A 20473-nucleotide genomic window follows, 5' to 3' on the forward strand; every position below is an offset into this window, starting at 1 on the left:
TACATGTTTGCCTAAAAGGCACTATTTCTTTTGCAGAGGCATTTTCTGAAAGTCCTAAAAGCGTTTCTGGAAACCAGACTCAGACAGGGAGTGATATCAGCTATTCTAGTGAGTATTCTTACTTAATTGTCTGGCTTTTGGGTTTTTAATTGATCAGTTTTGCTTTTGATTAGTGATTGGAGTAGCAGACAAATGAAACTGGCAGTTTTATTTGTAGCCTTACCAGACTTAGGCCGTATTACAAACCAAATTTAAATGGTGGTTATAAAACTCCTCTCAAAGAGAAACAGAGCCCAGTAAGTTGACACCTCTCTCAGAGAGAGCTGTAGAGCAGCACAATTATTCCCACGTACTGATTCAAAGTGGCAAAATTGAAACGCGCCCCCCCCCCAAAAAAAAAAAAAAAAAAAAAAAGAGAGTCATCCCCTCTTGGAGAAGACACAAGGCAACATATGAAAAAGTTGTTCATATACATGTTGTACATATTATATGAATATGTCATTGTGAAGGTATGATATGAATGTATGATTCATATTACCATGGGAGAGAAGGTCTAGGAGGCAGTCTTGTGCAGACTCTTTAAGCCCTTGATATTTGCGTGATGCATGCTACTTAATCTTTCATTTTAATACTATGCATCTCTGGGGCAAGAGTGTTGCTGCAGCTTTGCTATTTCTTACTCAGACTGCTGACTAAGCAAAATATGTTTGATGTTTTTCCCACTATAAACTGTCTCCCTCTAGTTCCATAGATGCACAGATGCATCTATATGAATATTAAACATTAATTGCATCCAGAGCCATTGAATGCAGCTTCCCCCTGACAAAGGGCTTAGGCCAGCAGGCAGCAGAGTGCCTGCTGAATTTGAATGTGGCAGGTTGCTGCCAGAGAAATGATAAAAAGGGAGAAGCTGGGCTTATATATTTCCCAGGGAAAGCTTCTCTTCATTACATAATTCTTTCCTTTTTTTGCTTCTTGGCTGGGAAACACCTGTCAGGAAATGGCAGATGGTGGGAAATAATAAAAGGAAAGAAATGTCCTCATTTTAAAAGGAGATCTTGCATTTTCTATCCCTGGTTGTAAGCGTTGTGGAGAATATTACTGAATTATGTAATTCCTTGGTGTCTTTCTGGGTGCACAATGTTAAAAGCAAAATAATCGCTTCAGTTGCTGAATTTCAGACAGGGTGCTTTTTGGGTTTTGGGGTGGGTTTTTTTGGTTTTGTTTTTTGATTTGTTTTGTTTTTGGGGGTTTTTTCCCCCCCAAAAGAGGAAAAAATAAATTGCCTGTTTAAAAAAATTATTTCTAGAGCATGACTTTCTCACAAAAACTTCGGAGGCCATCAGCACTGGGGTTGAATGCTGAGTGTTTTCATCAAAATTATGGTGGGCCCAGTGGAGCAGGTACTGAAACCTTGCTCTTTTACTGAAAAATGGGTGAAACCAGTTCCACAGGGTAGCATGAGTGTCAGGGAAGGAGTAAGGGTGGGAGAAGGAAGAAGCCTAAGTCTTCCCTCCACAAAGTATCCATGCCTGAGACTCAGTGGTTGCAGGAAGAATAACAGGAGCAGTAGGTTACCCTCTCCAGGGAAGTGGGTAAGGTTTGGTGAAGTGGAGCTGAAAGTGCCTCTCACCTTAGTGTGTGCAAGTACTATACACAGAGGCAATTTAAGTCAGAGGCAGCATCCAAAATTATGTTCTCCCTCTTTTGCAGATGTTATCTTGCCAATTGTCATCACCCTGATAGTCATTACTCTCTCTGTCTTCTCACTGGTGGCTTTGTACAAAATGTGCCAGAAGAATACTCCAGGTATTTGGTTTGCTTTCTCTGCAGGGTGGGAGAAATCAGCGTGCTTTTTATTAATAAAAGATCTCTTTTGGATTACCTTAACCGTCACTGTTGTGGTAGTCTGATGAGAAAGCTTTTTGTATTTTGTGTTTTGCCTCAAGTGGGAAACTAACACTTCATTTTCAAAATCAGTAGGAAGACCAGTGTGAGCAAAAATGATTTTTGGACTACATATAATGCTGTAAAGTTTTTTGTTCATGCTTTTGCAGCTACAAAGAGCTAACAAACGCCTATGCTAACACAATCAATCAGATAGAAATAGACAGTGAAAACTAAATTTGAAGATATTCAACAAAATCACTTTATTTTATCTTTCTCCTAGATACAGGCAAGGAAATATCAGTGTTTTCTTTTGGGATATACCTGATACGTACATACACACACAAACGCACATGCACATGATGCATGAGTAAAATTTTCCAGTTACAGTATAATGTGCATGGAGAAAAATCCCTGAGCAAGCAGTATTTTCAGAAATAGTGATTTTGACAGAACAGCTAAAGTCAGTATCTGTTTCTCTGCTGTCCATTAAATACTTAAGATAATGGGTTATAGTTCCATCAAAGTCCATTTGCCAAATGTTTCAGGGTTCCCCAAGTAGGCCACAGGTAAGTGTAAATTTCCATTAAGCGAAAACCCAGATCTGAATCCAGACTGTGGTTTTTCTGTCCCTGTGAGCTGGCATGAATTAGGAGACCTGTGCAGAACTGTGAAATCACCAGGCCTTGGAAATACAAAATCACAACAGGGTGTTGAAGCTGTAAACCAAGACAAACAGTGTGTCACAACCAATTTAGCCAATGACATGGAAAAACAGACCCAGATAAAAAGAGGAAAGTGTGATCCTTACTAAGAAAGTTACCAAATATTCAGAGTCAAGAGATAAAAAAGTGAGATGAAGAACATTTCCTTACCAGCCTCCCTATGCACAAATGTCATCAGGCACTGTATTAGCAAAATAATTTGGAAGATGTAGATAGATGTAGTCCTTCCTGTAGGATTTGCCCAGATCTATCCAGTGCACTTCCCCTGTGCTTGGTGCCATGGAGTTGGCTCCGTGTCTCTGATGTAACCCCCTGGCCCCTTCCATCTGCTCACACTTGCATATAAGCATAAAATACATTCAGCATATGATTCATTTTGGAGACAAAGCTGTTCCTCATCAATGGGGATGACAAACACTGTTCTCAGACGTCATGCCAGGCTGTACCCCCAGGGGGTACAGTCTCAGGAACACCCTTGTTCCCTCAGTCCCCTTACCCTGTATCTTTTAGCTCAGCTGTTGTGTACTTGAGAACCATTGCATACTCACATCCTCTGTGCCAGGTACCCAGGGATCTGGGAGCTGCAGGGAAAAATGTGCTTCTGTTGTGCTCTTGGACAAGTCAAATGTCATTCTCCCTGGTTTCCAGAAGTGTCGGTACCAGAAACATCAGTTCACTTCCACAGACAACCAGAAAAATAGCAATTACTATCCAAGCTGGTTGATTGTTTATGAACTTAATGCAATACTGCAAAATTGCAACTGAACCTTCTGCCAGCAACTGCAATAGCCATGTCTAAATATTTGGGATTTGAATTCCAGGAATCAAAATGATATTAACTTTTTTCTTCTTCCAGAGAGACAAGAGAATGGCGCTGAACAGTAGGTTGAATCCTTTTCATTGCTTTGAGATCTATCACAGGGCAATTCAGATTTTGCATAGGATTTTCTTTGATCTTTCTCTGTTTAAATATAGTAATCAGTTGCTATCCCAAAGAGAAATATCCTGTTGAAAGTGCTGCACTTGTAGTTATTGTAGACCTGTATGCATGATAAGCACCTGTTTCAGCATGGATAGAAATATGGTGACTCTCAACTGTTTTGCAATTGATCCTTTTGAAATGGATAAACAGCTTATGCTGCACCAGAGGACTCATTGGCCCAGTCTTTTTTCTTTTTTTTCTTTTCACTTTTTGCCCCATTGATCCTTTTCCTCTGCCCCTGCATCTTTTCCCACTTCCCTTCTTTTGTTCATGGTTTCTCTCTTTTTAATGTGTTTCGTTTTTATTCTGGATTATTTATATATATATTTCTCTTTTTCCCCATTACATCATGTTTCTCTGTCCCATCTTGTTTCCACTGCACCATTTTCATAGCCTCAGTTGAAATAGTAGTGGCATAAGGAGTGTGAGGAGAGGGAAACTGAGAAAGATCTATTGGAAGATACAAACTAAAGACCATTGAGCCTGGCAGTGGCTGCTTGTATGACCAAAAGCAACATTTAGGCTGCTGATTTGCTTGGTAGCCCTGACTCCCTGGACATCTGAAGTGGTCCTTCTTTGCAATTCAACATGGCTAAAAGGCTTGCATTGACAGAAAAAACATTAGTCCTTTTCCCCCAGATACACCTCTTCTGTGAAGTCCTAGATTAAACCTGGAATCATTAAACTTGATTTATTACATATTTTAAGAGAAAGGCATTTTCAGAGATGTTGGTATATGGTATTTTCTCCTACATGACCCCATGCAAAGCCCATTTTATGCCTGCCAATTTAGACTGGCGTAGATGCTGCCTCCTCAGGACCATAATCTCAGAGTTTTGTTTGTATGACCAACATGTGTGCTGACTGCTTAAATGTTTTCTGTCTTCAACAGGACCCAGTCAGATAAAGAAGGAGTCAAACTTCTTTCTGTGAAGACAACTTCTCCTGAGACTGGTGAGTATTTTGGGTGTATGTCTGTTTCCCTCTCTGAGCTCAGAGACAAGCAGTTTTTGGGATGTCATTTCCAATAGCAAACCCATCTTCAGTTCCTGTCAGGTTAAAGTCACTGCGAACAATTCCTCTACAGAGAAAATTCCCAGACTGTGATCCTGTAGAGCTGCAGTCAGCTGTACTGTGAGTGCTGTCAGTATTTGGGAGTGAGAAGTATGATTGGTTTAGGAAAATATTTTATTTAAGTCACTGATGGTAAGTGATCTAGCTAGGGATGTTCAGGAATAACAGTGATTGTGGTATTTATCAGCTATATCTGGCTGTACAAGGAAATTTGAGGACTGGTAATATCAGAACCAGAGAATGTTCTGAGTTGGAAGGGACCCTCAGGTGAACTTAAGTGAATGGCCCATGTGAAGATCAAACCCACAACCTTGGTGTTATTATTACCATGTTCCAACCAACTGAACTAATATCCCAGGGCTCAAAAGGTCTGGGAGTCTGCTGTATATAGTCAGGATTCTGTTGCAGTTGGTGTCAGCAGTGTTCAGTCAGCCCCGTACTCAGTCACCCTTTGCATTCAAAATCCTATTCTCATTGCAAATCCCCTTGTCTTGTGCTTCAGGTTCTTAGAAAATCTGTGGTAATAAAGCCTAACGGAGCAAAGGTTACTGATAGCATGTATAGAAGAAAGAAAAATCTCAGAGAGATGGGTGCTGTTATAAGTTCTGCAAAAAAATAGAGTGGCACAAAGTAAGACTGAGGCAGAACAGAATTCTAACTAATCAATCAAAACCCCTAAATCTCTCATGGTAGAGCTAGTCGTGGTGAAACTTCACACCTTCACCCAATGATTTCTCAGTCATGTAGGTCCCACCTCATCTGCAAAAGTCCTTCCAGAAAAACAGTCTCTTACTTCTTAGGTATAATACTCTTTTTTTGTTTTTAAGCTTTTCGGCCATCTGTTCCTCCTACTGATATTTCTGAGGCTGACCAATATCTGCTCTCTCCTTTTGTCCAAATCCTTGGGAGGTCCTCTGAAATACAGCACTTGATCTGAACTGTCTTCTGCTTGCTAGAGAGGCACAGTTTCATTTCTCCAGCCTTCTCTGCAAATCCCAGAAGCTTTTGTGCAATCCAAAAGACCCAAAGGGCATCTCTGGGAGCCCTTGCAGCAAACCAGAGTTGTGCAAGGTCCCCGTGGCCTCTCGACACAGAGCTAGGGGCTAGAGGGGGTCAGAAAGGGCATGCTCCATCACAGAACATGTCATTCTGCCCCACTGCTGCTGGGTAAAGGCAAACTACACTTCGGCATGATAGAGGCTGCACTTCTGAGCTTCATGATTTGGGAAGGGTTTTTTTGTGTTTGGTTGTGGTTTTTTAAAGAGTGTGTCTTTGGAAATGGACTTCTGGCTTTATTTTTAATATGAAGTTGTGTGTAGGTTTTCTTAAGATTGCAATGTTTTTTTGAGAGATGAATTAAGTTAGAAACTAATTAATGGATGTTTTTTGATTAGTTTTGCCCCCATCATACTATTTCAAAGATAAAGTGATTTCACTGACAGTAGCAGAATTGTTTATGGTTTACAGCAGGGTAAATGGGAAAAGACACAGGCTCACTTTTTTTTTCTTTTTCCACAAGGTGAGCTCTGTTGCCTGTTAGTCAGCTACTGGTTCACCAAATATCTGAGCATCTTCCATCCAGAGGATGCTTGATATTCTTTTTTACTGAACTATGATGTCTGCATGCTATGATTAGAAGGATTGAATCATAACCACTTAGAAGACAAGATTCTTGCCCTCTTCTCATTAATACAATTCATATTTAAACTGGCTGCCATTTTCACTTGAATTCTTACATCGTTATATGTTTCAAAATTAAACATGCTTTCACAGAAATTGAAGTCCTGCTTTTGCCTAGGTTTTTAAAGTCACTTTACTTCTTAAATTAAAAGCACTCCAGCTGAGGGGTCTGTTTCTTCCAGGAGTATTTGTCACTCATACAGATATTTTAAATATGTTAGGATGTCTGCCCATTTGAATCAGATTTGCTTGCTTTATTAAAAGCTCAGGCATAAAGGCAAATGTTTCTCATGGTATAGACACAAGAACTGCCTGACTCATGGACCTTCTCACAACTCCTGACAATAATTTCCCTGCATAAAACTTTTTTACAAGTGTTTTTCTTTTCACTTCGTCCAGCTGTTTAGAGTACAGCTTAGTATGTTGTGGCTGTCTCTGTACGTACCAACAAAACTACAAAAAAGTTGTGAGTAGAAAGACTGGAATTATAATGATCTAAAGAGCAGCCGTAACTTTACAGGCAGGTCTACATCATCCTCTCACTATCCAGAGGCAGCTCTTCCCTAAAGTCAAGCATATCTACAATGAAGTTCTCCTTTGATATGTATTCAAATTAAGATTTATTTAAAGTATACTTTTGGGGTTTTTAAAATTTTTTTCTTTTCATTACAAACAGAAGACTTTGAGATTGTATAATTTTTGTAAAATACATACAGAGCAAATAAGGACCTACAAACTGTTCAAACAAGCAACCTAGAAAGACCCTGTCTCAGTGTTGTGCATAGATCTTGATCAAAGGTTATGGTGAGTTTAATCTTGCCTTCTTTTATCTGTCTGAAAACCATGCCAGCTGCACATAGTTGAAAGAGATGTATGTGTCCAGAGGGCTGTTTATCCCATCTGCCTCGGACATCTCTCTTGGGCTGACCTGTGGCGGTCTATTGATTCCTGAAGGATCCAATTTGAGGACTTCTAAAATTAGGTTGTGAGTATGAAATGAAAGAAAAAGGAAAGACTCCTTTTTCAGAGGCACAACTGAATTAATTTTAATCAGGAATATTATTTCAAATACCAACAATTAATGTGAAAGAATACTGGAAAAGAATAGTTTTCAATTAAGCCTAGACTAAAGTCATGTTTTTTAATGGAGTAGTATTATCAGGAACACTAGGTAAAATAGGGATTTAATATTGTCATTTTTTATAACTCTTCTTAGAAAGATGGAATTGCTAATGGCTTTGAACTCTATGGCACAACTAGTATAGAAGGTATGTAAAGTATAAAACCAGAGAAAACTAAACTAGACTCAGAAAAATTTTCATGCATATTTTTCAGTGAACTGAAACACCTGATGCAAGATAGGTGCCTGTTCTTGCATCTTACTTGAAAACTCAGCTTGGATAAAAATCATCTCAAAAGTTTTACACTAATGTACAAATGCAGGACTTATGGCAGCCATTTCATGTTGACAGTACAGGCAAATTTAGGGTGGCTCTTCCTAGGGGGAATAAGTGATCTTTCACAATACAGTGGTCTAGAAAATCTACCTACAAGAATATTTATTTGAGATTCAACATAGCTTATCAGTGATAATTATATTTGCTGAGAATATAAGATGTAGGCTTTTAATTGATGACTAGGAGATCAACACCATCAGCCATGAGGTTAAAGTATTGCCTGTCTTGAAAACAGATCTAACTTTTTCTATAAGGGTTCTTGTGTATTACACTGAAAAACAGCAAAGGTATTGATCACCTTTTTAGGACTCAAGAAAAATGTTGAGGGATGAAAATTTCTCTGTTACAGAAAAGTTGGTGAATAGAAATTTGGGTAAGGCTACTCCATACAGGTGTATGACGTGATAGAAGCATTGATACCTGAGTAATGACTTCAGAATTTTCTTTTATGGGCCTTGCCTGGAATAACTATTCCAAAGCAGGTAAAATGTATGAAAGGCCCTTTTAGTAGAAGAACACCAGTTCAATATTCAATGTAAAGCCTCATAGGTGTGTGCAGGTGACATCATATTTCAGTCATGTTGGGTATAATCCTGGAGCCTAAGCATTAGCTGATCCAATAAAGCATGATTTATAACCGGACTGAGCTGTTTTGAGGTGAAAGGGTAGGATATGACTTCCTTGGCTTGTAGAGATATTGCCTGCTCTGAACTGAATTTGCTGAAAGGGTGTTAAATGTATCAGAGCTGAGGTAGCTCAGATTTTGGTGAGACACCTGAAATGGAAAGTGGCTGAAGAAGGATTTGTGGCATATTTCTGCATTAGGGCTTCCCGAGATACCCACTGTGGACAAAAATTGAAAATTCAAGTGTTGCTACTAAATGGAGATGGGAAAATGTATCTGGCAAAGATGGATATTTGGGAGACACCTAACCTTTTCCATTTGAAACCCCTTGAACTTATTACAATCACACTGGAGAAAGAGATCAGTTAATACCTAGAGGTGCTCTCTGATCGCAGTGCGGTGCAAAGATAGCATGAACCGAGGAAGCAGGAAAACTTGCCTTCTCCATATGTTCCACATCTCTTCCAAAAGCTGCTGCTGTTCAACAGTAATGATGGCCTTAGAGCTGTTACCTCCTGCTTCAGCTGAATGTACCTCAAGAAAACCTACTGTGGTGCTGGGGCTTGGACATGGAAAATCCTGTGGTGTTCTGAAACAGTGTGGTCAAATGACAGTGTCTTCATCACTGCTTTCCATAACCCTCCAAAATGCTGTTTGTTCTGCCTCACTCATCAAACCACAGATGTGGTTTTGGTACAATGGGACAAATCAGGAGCTGGTGCAGACCTTGTTTCTTGTTATGCGGAGTACATCTGAGCATGGGCTGTGGCATTTAAGGAGGTAAGAAATCTTTGGGGTTTTCCTCATTAGGGACCCAGCCCAAGGAAATTTACCCCTGCGAGGGGACATGACTCCATGGTGGGCCATGAGGTTTCCGAATATGCGTTGGGACTTTGGCCTCTTTCTCATCATGTCTAGGATCTATGTAGATATCTCTAGGAGCAGGTGAAGAATCTGAGTCACTAGATGAGTCACTCTGTCAATGGAAATTCCTCTCCCTCTTCCACTTACTTGCAAGACAAGCAGTGTTGGTCAGTGAAGAGCAGTCTGCTGGCACGCTGTGTGCTTAGGAGTGGTAAATGCGGGTGCTGCTGCTAATGTAGGATATGATATTGATTATTTCTGCTTCTTAGTCTGAGATGTAGTTTCAGGGTCTTACACTTTTTCTCCTTCATGAAGAACACCTAGAAGCTGCTTTATAGAAGTGTCCCCTTGCAACAGAGAAAGGTATCAAGTACCTCCCTCCCTTTCCTTTTCTTTCTCATTTGCTGATACTCTATTTTTTAAACCTTGTATCATATAATAGCCTGCAGTTGTGTTTCTTTCTTCACAGAAACTTTAGAATAAACTTTCTTAGCTTGTGGTTGGACTCTGTGTTTACTCACACCACAAAGTTCTGACTGCACACACTTCCAGCTGAAACTTTTGGACAAAACTGTTGTCAAAAACATATTCAAACTGTAGTCAAAATAGCATATGTTTCCTTCTGTATTTCTAATTTGTTTTGTGAGCTGTGCATATTTTCAAGGGTTTTTAAAGCAGTTTCTTATATTTAGCCTGCTGAGGGTCAGGTGATGTTTTCCCCTGTGAAGCACTTGCTGACCTTCCAGCCTGCAGTTTTCTGAGATGCTCCTCGTGAGGGAGCCACCTCCCGCCCTTTGCTGCCTCTTCAGCAGCAATTGCCTTCACCTGAACGTTTCCACACACCGTCTCTCTGCCACGGTGGATTGATTGTTCAGATCCTTCTGTCGTGCTGACAGTGCTAAGGAGCAGTTTGCAGGAAAATGGTGAAGTGTGTGGCAGGGAAGCTGCAGCACATTGCAAGTGCTGGACCCACTGGCCCACAGCAAACCCCGCCACTGGTTCCCACTTAATGCTGTTCTCCAGCATCTTTCTCTTAGTTCAGTGTGGTAAAAATAGACATTTTGATTCCTGTGTGTGCAGGGGTAGTTTTATACTTTTATAAAAGATTGGCTTCAGCAATCAGATTTTATGAAAATCTTGCTTTAATTCTTTGCTCCAAATCTGATTGCCACTTACAAGCAATTTCTCAGCAGCAGATATTGCAGTGGAATAACAGCACAACTAATTTCTTCTTACAGACAATGTAATCTGAGATGCAGTACAATCTATTTTTTATGTGAAAGGCTGTTTCTACATCCTTTTTCTTCCAGCCTTCCCAGTAATGTCAGAGGGCTTCACCCAGGGCAAAGACTTTCTGTACTCATAGTACTCAGTCTGTACTCTCTTTTTTGTTGTGATGTTCTGCATTGTATGTGTATTCTGAATAATATATTCTGAATGTGGAGGGGCAGGAGGAGAGGGAAAATTGCAGTGAGATTAATACAATATCCTTCCACAACGGCGAGACAAAGAAATGTTTGTTTCAGAGCATCAAAACTGACCTTATTGCAATCTGTAATTTTAGCCATTTACCCAATACTTAGTTACATACATTGGCATCAGAATGCAGCGTTAATGGTTGGAAATGAGTATATATGTGAGTGAAAAATTGAAACAAATACTGCACAAGTGAAATTTTAATTAAAAAGAAAACACTGCATTTTCACTGCAGTACTATTTCTTTTCTGGTTATCTTTCAGCTTGGAAGAGCCTTCAGTAGCTGTGTACCAAGTCCACTTTCCATGCACTTAAAACAAATATGTTAAAGGATGAGGATTTATGAGTACAATTTTTTTTTTCTTGTACGTCTTCTTTGTCTTTATCCTTTAGAACCATGAGCATGTTTTAGAGGAGGAAGTGTGCAGGGTGTATTGGATCAGGCCCAGTGCCTACACTGCCATTTTCTTTGGGTGGATCAGTGACCAAGGCTCTGGCAGAAGTGTTCAAAGGCTGCCACATGGAGGCTGTGTGTATGAAAGACCAGTGCTGTGTTGTGTAGGTTGCTGGAGAACTGTCTCCTTCAGTATTGAGGCTAAGGAATCATCAGCTGAGCCAACTGTACTTCCTAGGATGCTGGATCTCTGAAGCCTCAAATTCAGTCACGGAGGATTTGTTAGAGGGTGGATCACAGGAGGTGAAAGGAAGTGTGACAAACAGGAAAGGAGTCCAGTAATGTGTCCTACACCATAGTCTTCCAGCAGCCTGTGGCTTGGAGACATCCTTAATCCTTTTTATCACTTGGTGTTTCATAGTTTTCAGTGGCTTTTAATTTCACAAATTTGTCTTGTTGTGGTATCTGCAGCCTCCTGCAGCAACAAACCTGACAGTTTAACTACAAATCTGTCTGTTTTATGATAGTAATAGTTAGAGACTTCATGATGCCTCTGTCTTTGTTTTTGCAATCCAATTTGACACAAAAATCAACAAACAGGTGCAACACTGGAAGATGAGAGAGAGAATAAAGGGTGTAATGGCAGGCTTTGCATGTCAGCTAAAACTTCTGTGTCAGTATCTGATTTCTTTTTCCAAATATTCTAAGGCCTCTTTTTCAAACTGTGCATAATTTTTTCAGTTTTTGTAGAAGTGTGTGATACATATGATGTTGGCTTCTCACTGCCCTCTGCCAATCTCTCGGAGTCCATAACTCCTCCTCCATCAGGAGAGGTGTCATATGGCAGGACCACAAGTAAAGGAGGTCATGTTGCACTTGCAGCTGTGAAGTTGGTAGCACTTTAACTGCACCAAGTACTTTCTTCCAGTTCCCTTCATCTCCCATTTTTCTGAGGCCGCTCACCTACTTTTCAAGGTAGACAAATGTACAATGAATTTTCAATGTATTAGCAGAAAGTTATTGCCATAGTAGCCGTCAAATTGGATCAACAAATACCTTATGTGAGCTACTTAATACCTATATAATGGGAAGCTGATGGTTCAAGTTTCTCCTGATACTGTCCATCTCCTGTTACATAACACTAGAGTTTGTGTGTCATTCTTCTCTAAATGCATAATGCGGAGTAAATAAAATCCCAGTTTTTCACTGATGATGTTGTGCAGCAATTTTGCTCTTGTTGGTATATTTTATGGAACAATACCCTTTCTCTTTCAATGATGGTCTCAGGTTGTGCTAAGGGTGTTTAGATTGGATATTAGGGGAAAATTCTTCACAAAAAGGATTGTTAAGCATTGGAACAGCCTGTCTAGGGCAGTGGTAGGGTCATCATTACTGGAAGTGTTCAAAAAATGTGTGGATGTGGCACTTGAGGACATAGTTTAGTGGTGAATATGGAGATGTTGCTGGGCTGACAGTTGAACTTAAGTTGATGATCTTAAAGGTCTTTTCCCAACTCAACAATTCTATGATCCTGTGACAACCTTCAAAGGATCCAGGTAATGTATGTGGACTGGTTGAGCACCTCCACTGCATCCTGTGTTTTCTCAATCAGCAAAAAATTCACTGTGAAATAACTTCTTCAGTCTATTAAAATGCCATCTGTTCTAAAAAACTACAAAACACAAGTATTTGTTTTTCTTTCCCTTATGGGAAGCAAGGTTTAGTCCATTTGTTTTGGTGGGTGATGGTTTGGGGACAAGTTTGGGGTGTTTTTATTCTTGGAATCTGTTTGTGTCCATTAAGGCTGTTTTGAGATCAATATAAATGTCTCCTTACTTGCAGCTAACCTGAATGTTCTTCTTGGTTTGCCCTTTGAGTTGCAACTGGGTATTTAGCAGAATATCAAACTGCTGAACCATGGAACTTCAAAATCGATCTCTATGCATTCTCCAGGTGCACTGCAGCCCTGTATCTAAACCCATCCACCACCCTTCTATCTCTTGAACAGAGAGCATCCGTGACTACTTCTTCTCTAGTGTATAATCATTGTCTGTCTCTTCATCACTGAATTGTTGGCTGGCACTAATGATTACAGACCTTATGAATCAAGTATCTTCAGGCACATCTGCCACCATGGAGTAGCCATAACTTGCTTTTGTTTCACAAGGCTTGCCGGCTCCTGCCCTCTTGGAAGTGCAGCAGCAAAGCAATGTAGATCATCCCTGCCTGCATCCCTCCCTTTACCAGACATGGATATTGTAGGGCAACACTGCCCCAGGCAATAGCCAGGGGCAGTTCACTGTTCCAGGGATAAGGTGCCTAGCACCAGGAAATCTGGATAGGGCATGTAAGTGCTTGTGGTCTCAGGGTCTGCAGAGAGGCAGAGTGACCCCTCTGGCCCGGCCACCACTGTCAGCAGGTACGTCTCAGGCACTCTGCCTTCTGCAGCCAGTGCTGTTCCCCCATTCTATACTCTGGTCTATTGGCATAAATGGGATATTGTCCAAAAAGCTATGTTACTCTCGAGCCTGCCCTTAGACATGTTATTTCGCTGGGGTGCTTCTATTTCTATATATAATAAACAAGGAAAGTAGAAACATGCAGAAGGAAAAATAAAAATAAAAAAATAAACTAAAAAAGAAATGAGAGTTCTTGAAAATTTCATTCCTTTGCTAGTATAAAACTGTGCAATATTTGGACTGGTTCACTTTATTTTAGCTTTTCAGTACAAGATTTTTATCTGACAAAAACATTTCACCTAGCAAAAATATGTCTTTTTAAGATGTTCTAGTTTTTTCCTAGCAGAAACTTGTGCTTTCCTTTGCTCTATCTGAAATTTGACATAAGAGCTTCTGAAACTATCTTAGCAACACTTCAAAATTATTTTAAAATATTTTTTTCCAAAATTGTACACTTGGGAAGTGAACACCATTCCAACACACTATTGTTGAACAGTTTTCAGCAGATACCAAGTCTTGTACTCATCTCCAAAAAGCTGCACTAAATTAAAGAGCCTTTTTTTTGCTGTAAGAAAAGCTGTCTGAAAACTATTGATAAGTCTTTTCCATTCTCTTCAGGAGTGCAACTATTTCATTTGGCTGATAATTATTTAAATGCCTAATCAGTGAATTTTTTATAACCCTAATTTGTATTACAGTTTGCAACCCTAGGCCATTGATCATTTGTAGCTTTTTAATACATCTTCACTTCTCCTGGAATGTAATACATCACCTCCGTACCTCTCATGTGAGCATGAGGAATTGTCTCCTGTAGGTGAGCAGGGAGGGAGAAGAAGATATTTGGGTTCTCCTGCCCTCATGCCATGTGGCACTGGCTTCTCCAGGGAAGGAATATTGAGAACTGTGTGAAGTTTTAAGTCTTCATCCTTCTGCCTTGGAGGAACTGACCTGATGTACATGTTACTGGCAAAAATTAATTTTATATTTCTATCTTCTTATTTTTATAATTCAATGTTCTAATCATAGCTATAATTAAAGTCTTATTCCTCTTCAACTCCCTTGAGAACTGCCTTGGAAAATACTTTGTTGTAGTAACCCACCATTTTTGAGCAAATCACAGGGGAAATCATCTATAAAATAGGAAGACTGGTAAAAATTATTGTGTGGACAGTTTTTGCTGTTAAGTAAATCTGCCAAGGAGACTGGCTAGTTTGTACACGGGCCAGTGATGTATTCCTGCTAGACTCCTTTCCATGTTTATCTCTTTCCGTGTTTTTCTGATGCAAATGTATTTTCTGTTTCTTAGGAGAGAACTCATCTCATGGGAAGAATAAAACTCGGCAACTCTTCACATCTCAACAATAAATACGTAAGTTTATAGCCTTTGTTTTCCATCCTGTAACATCAGTGGTTTTTAGTCCCTGTAATACTTTTTAGTCTCAGTTTTGTGCCATGTAACCAAAAAAAAAAAGGGTTAAAAATGCGAGCCAAAAAGAGAAATTCCTTTAATTGGCAGCAGCCTCAAGGAAAATGGCTTACACCAAGCTCAGCTGCAGTACTCCATCATGATCAGATTCACAGGACAAACTGGGGGGCTGAAGGAGCTGCCAGCTCACAGAGACAGACCTTTATAGGCACAAGCATGTGACTTTAACTGTTTAGGATTTCCTGGATGTAAACCCCTGGGTGAATTTTCTCTCTGTTTGTGTGAGAAATAACAGATTTTTAAAGGCAGATACCTATTTAAAAAAAAAATAAATTTTGTACCCAGAAGTTTTTACTCCTTTTTTTCCCATGAAAAATCTGAATCTTTTTCACTTCATGCAAAAGCCAGCACTTTTTAATTGAGGTGGTTTACTATGGCTTGAAATCCTCGGTGGTTAACATACATAGCAAATGTTGGATGGTATTTTTATGTGTGAGAGGGCAGAGACCATGAGAAACCTCTGACCATTCAGCATCTCTGAAACCCAGTTGTTAGGTGCTGCATTTTCCTTCATGTATAAAGCTTTCTCAGGCACCACAATAGCCACTTCCCATGGAACTACTTCTCTCATTTGTGGAGAACTATGGAGAGCTGTGGTCCTTTTCTGAGGGAGGGAGAAGGAAGCAGCTGTGGAAGGGCCCTGTGTGGCCAGGGTAGAGCAGGAGGCAGGGGATAAGGATGGCCTGAGGAGCTGGGTGTCACAGCATGCGTGGGGTGGATGCAACAGAGGCTCTGGCAAAGCCCAGACTCCCCTTGGCACTGTAGAATGAAGCTCCTCTAGAATGCCTCCCATCACCCTCCACTGAGAAATACCTGGTTGACCAGAAATGTGAAGAACATCTTTGATAGTTTTGACCCATTCTCAATTCCCCTAGGTAGAGACCAAACTTTCCTTGTGCCAATAGTAAGGACAAAATTACCTCCTTTGTTCCTTGAATTAGAGCAGCAGAATACAGTTTTGCCTACATTTCTGAAAACCCAGAGATGATTCAATCTGTGTGGATCCAGGACAAGGGCCTGGACCATGAATTTAATCCTTGTTGTCTGTCCCATACTGGATTTATTCTTTGTCTTCCATTTTAGCTTACTCTTGTGTTCCTGAACAACCTTACCAGGAATAATAATTCTGAGATACTCTTGTCATTTCAGATGTGAGGCAGCCTGTTTTATCACGATATGCAGGAACATCTCACCGAAGTTGCGTTTCAATGGGAAATGTGGAAAAGCTGAAGCTTTTTACCGTCAGGACCCTTGTGTTAATGACCAGGTTTTGACTCCTAAATCTCAAGCATCTCCTTTCCCTTCTGGAACGACATGTGATTTTTTTGATTGCTTAATAATTGGTCTATCATGTATATTTATTTTTTTCGCATATAATAAAACAGAGAAATAAGGTTGAAGAGAATGTAAAAACAAGAAAGGTGAAGATAATGTAAAAATTTGGTGACGTTTGCATAGTAGCTACCAAAAATGTTTTCTGCACACAGAGGAAGGAATACGTCAGCATACTTTGTTGAACTTATGGTAGCTAGTGATCTTTTAATTGTATGTAGCAGAATACAAACAGGCCTGACCCTTGAAACAGGACTGGGCAAACAGCCACTATGAAAATTAATTCAGTGATTTGCATGAGACTCCTCACTGTAGCACATGCTTTGCTTGCCATGAATGTTTACAGGGTGGGATGCTTGGCTGAGATGCTGAAGTGTGTGCACCTTTTCTGTGATGGGAGTAATACACCTTGCACTGAGGCTCTTTGAAATTCTGTAAATTACTGAATATAATCCTTGCAATGTAGCAGGCAATAGTTGGTTTTCACCTCTTCCTTGGCTAATTGCTTTATGTGTGCTACAAATACAACTCCCATGTAGCCTGGGGCACGGAGTGGGAATCCACAAGGTTAGCAGTTTCACAGATGAGCCTTCTTCCCTGTGTTCTGTGTAATGCATGGGATTCCTGCGGGTTACTGAATAACTCTGGAAGTTCAAAGAGTGTTTCAAGTGCTAATTACAGACACTCCTAATTTGTACAGAGCTGGCAGTTCCAAAATATAAAGTAGTGCTTCTACCTGCATGTACCCTACCGTTCTAGAATTATAAATGTTTGAAAGTTATATTACTGTGAGTATTTGCTCAGTCTTAATCCACTGACTATAGCATTCCAAGAATTACCTTTTTTTAAATTGGGAAATAGAAAGAAGACAACTGGTGGTCTAAGCGCAGGACCAAGATGCAGGACAATCATCTGAGTTTTGATACGTATTGATACAATGTTTTTGAGGAACTTTTCTCTCCAATTTCCTTCTCTGAAATATTAAAACCTGCTTAGCACTATGGTGAAAGATGGAGCAGATTTATTAGTTCATGTCTATAGACAAAGCTGAAAAGTGTTTATTTCCCTGTGCTTGGCCGTTGCTCTTACTTCCAGTTTGGTGGGTCTTATAATCTTCCGTGTTAGTGGCACCATGAGAGACTTTTGGTGAAGCTCGATGAAAGATGGGGAACAAACAAGTGTCCATGCTGCAGCTGAACTTATGTGGTTCATTCAGGTATTCCTGGATCTCTTGTGTTCCTCAGGAGCAGAGAAGTCTCAGATGCCTACTTTGGAAAGGTCAGGCCATCTAAAACATGCTAGTTGGCATCTGCAACTACTCTGGTTCCCGATTGATGAGGTTTCCTTCAGAAAAAAACAGTCATTGTGGATTTTCATGTTGATTAAAAACCCAAGGTGTTTTGTAGTGTGTTGTATCATAGTGAAAGGACAGTAGAGAAAAGCAGAGATAAATTGTGAAATATCTGTATTTTTGTGCAAAATCTGTTCAGAAACTACCATGTTGTGTCAAAAAAAAATTACTGCCTATTAAAATTTATTATCTTTATTAAGTATCTGTCTTTTTCTGTTTGCAGAAATGCAATCCACTGCCCATGTCTAGTACAACTATTGTCGTTTACTCCACATTCCTGTTTCACAGAATGAGGTGGACCCTTTATGACAAGCCTGGAGAGCAGACATCGGATATTCTGGGCATGGTGGTGGCAGGGGCTCCTTGAGATCTTGCAGGAGGCGTGCTGGAGGTGACAAGTGGAATCTTCTCATTACAATCAGTGATGGGGAGAGGACAGGCCTCTCTGCAAATCCTGATTCTGGAAAAATTAAAAACAACTCAACAGGGAAGGTGTTTGGGCTCTTCGTGATAAGGGGCATAGCAGACAACCAAGCACTCATTGGAAGGCTGGGAAACATCTCTCAAAGAGACTGGTTTGTGCTGAGTGTGTATGAAGCAAAAGAGGTGAGTTTAGTGGACAGCAGAAATAAGAGCCTGAGATCCTCTTAACCCCAGAAATGACAAAACGTGTGGTAGACAAATGAACTTCCATTCTTGTTAAGATTCATGAGGGAATTGTTGTTTGTATGAAGGAGAGAAGACAGATTTGTTTGAAGGTTATCTGTAAAGCACAGAATGGATTTGGAAGAATATTATGGTGCTTTTCTTCTGCAGAGTTGGAGGTGCTGGAATTGCCTTTAATGGAAGCTGATGAACTGTTTGCAGAGAGAACTCACTATTTAAAGAAGTTACATGCAATGGCTCAGGTAGATGAAAAATAAATGAAAAATCAATTCAGGTTGTCTGACTCAACAGCTCCGCTGTAATACATGTCTAAAAGAGCCACCAGAGTTTTTCTAGTCTCTAGTATGTCAAAAAAACCCCAAAAGTTAAAGTTGGTCCTTCACTGCGAGGTTTGTCTATATGAAAATACTAGGAAAATGGATCTACATTTGTAAAAGTCCTCTCACCAAAGTTTGACTAAATCTTCCGTGGACAGTCCCATCTAAATTTAATGTTCTTCAGTTCCTGCATCCTAATTTGCTAAAGAAGTGAATGACATCCACTTCACTGTGGAATGAACATGCCCACAGAAATGTAATTAAACTTGATCTGCTTACAAATTAGTTCAGCTCATGAGTTACTTGTTAAACAAGTCTGTAGGTCGAGTATGTAATTCTGAACTACATGTTACAATCTGAGACTACAGAACATATTTGGCTGGCAAAGACTTTGGGGTATCATTAATTGCTGCCAGCAAAATGTGCAGGGCTCAGCCTTGCCAGGAGAAAGTGTTTTCAGCACTGCTTATCACACACTTAACTTGGGAAGGCGAGTCACTATCTTCAAGCACAGAAAATTTCCCTGAGCTCTTCCCAGAGTCTAACCCTGCTCAGTAGAAAGATTTACAATATTTTGGGAGTGACCAGTTGCACTATGCTGGGATTTTGGATGCAGTCCCAAACAAGAAAAGTGGGCACTGAAGAAAAAGAGCCAACCAAGCACAAAAAAATGGGTGGCACTGTCTATTGACCATTGGCTTTCTACTCTAAGATGCTGTATCAAGTAAGTGATTTGATTCACAGAATGAAAAGTACTTTCGTTATTATTTACAGGAAAAAGGTCTAGAAATGAGAAAAACAACCTAGAAAAGTTGAAAATAATTATTTCTAAAAGGTAGATGCTGAAAAGATAGGCACAAGTGCTAAGTACTTTTCAAGGAAAAACAGCTTATTAGCCTTCTAATTACTTATTTATTCTCACACGTTTGGCTGAGGGCCTCATGAGGGTTGCTCATGAATGGGCCAGTCTTTTGGGGTTTATTCCGCTTATTGGATCACAGGAATCATTCTGGCCCTTGACACTCCATTGTCTGTGGACAGAATTATTTTACAGGCACTGCTCAGAAAGCTGTTTAAATGAAAAATATTCCTTGGCCTTGGCCTGTTTGTTGTGGGAAAGTTGTACAGCCTGCCAGCAAGGCTGTTGCAAGGGAGAGCAGTAGCACTGTCAGGATATTTCACCTTCCAAAACCCCTAAAGGCGTCTGTGGTTTTGGAATGAATCCACCCCACTGAAGAGGGGTTAACCATACCACTGCACAGAAGACTTAGAGAAAGGCATTAAGCACATTGGTCTCTCTGGCTCAGGGCAGGGAGGCCATTGGCAGCATCTGTGAGACTCCTTGATTGTCAGCAGCCCAGGATCTGGCTTTTCTGCTGTGCCCTGTGGTGACAGCACTGCCTTCACAGCCTTCCCTTCAATTTTTGGGCAGAGTGCTGGCTATTGATTTGAGGTCGGATTTCTGCAGTGCTCCTGGGACCTCACTCGCCAGAGCATTCCCCAGCCTCGGTGTGCTCCGGCATGCTGGGCAACTCCAGCACACTGCCTACAGCAAAGCCCTCTCCTCAGAAGGCTTTAAACGTACATCTCAGGACCTGTCTGGCACCATTAATTATGGATCCTCAATTTCTTCAAATTAGAACTCCATATCTAATAAAATAAAAGAGCTTAAAGATTACTATATTGATTTCCAACTGA

At 40.3% G+C, this 20473-nt stretch overlaps 1 protein-coding gene across 2 annotated transcripts in view; it reads left to right on the top strand.

Moving 5' to 3' along the window:
* EMCN (endomucin) overlaps positions 1-17991 on the top strand; it is a 53626-nt gene extending 35635 nt beyond the window's left edge. For both annotated transcript variants that reach the window (XM_066186312.1, XM_066186311.1), the window contains exons 7-12: positions 37-108; positions 1714-1809; positions 3469-3493; positions 4487-4548; positions 14930-14992; positions 16259-17991. In XM_066186312.1, coding sequence (XP_066042409.1) covers positions 37-108; positions 1714-1809; positions 3469-3493; positions 4487-4548; positions 14930-14988 — 314 coding nt within the window. In that variant the 3' untranslated portion in view covers positions 14989-14992; positions 16259-17991. The remainder of the gene's footprint in view (positions 1-36; positions 109-1713; positions 1810-3468; positions 3494-4486; positions 4549-14929; positions 14993-16258) is intronic.
* Positions 17992-20473: the final 2482 nt, after the last annotated feature.

Source organism: Chamaea fasciata, unplaced genomic scaffold (genome assembly GCF_029207755.1).
Source record: "Chamaea fasciata isolate MVZ Bird 193981 ecotype frontalis unplaced genomic scaffold, bChaFas1.0.hap1 SCAF_6, whole genome shotgun sequence".
NCBI lineage: Eukaryota > Metazoa > Chordata > Aves > Passeriformes > Sylviidae > Chamaea > Chamaea fasciata.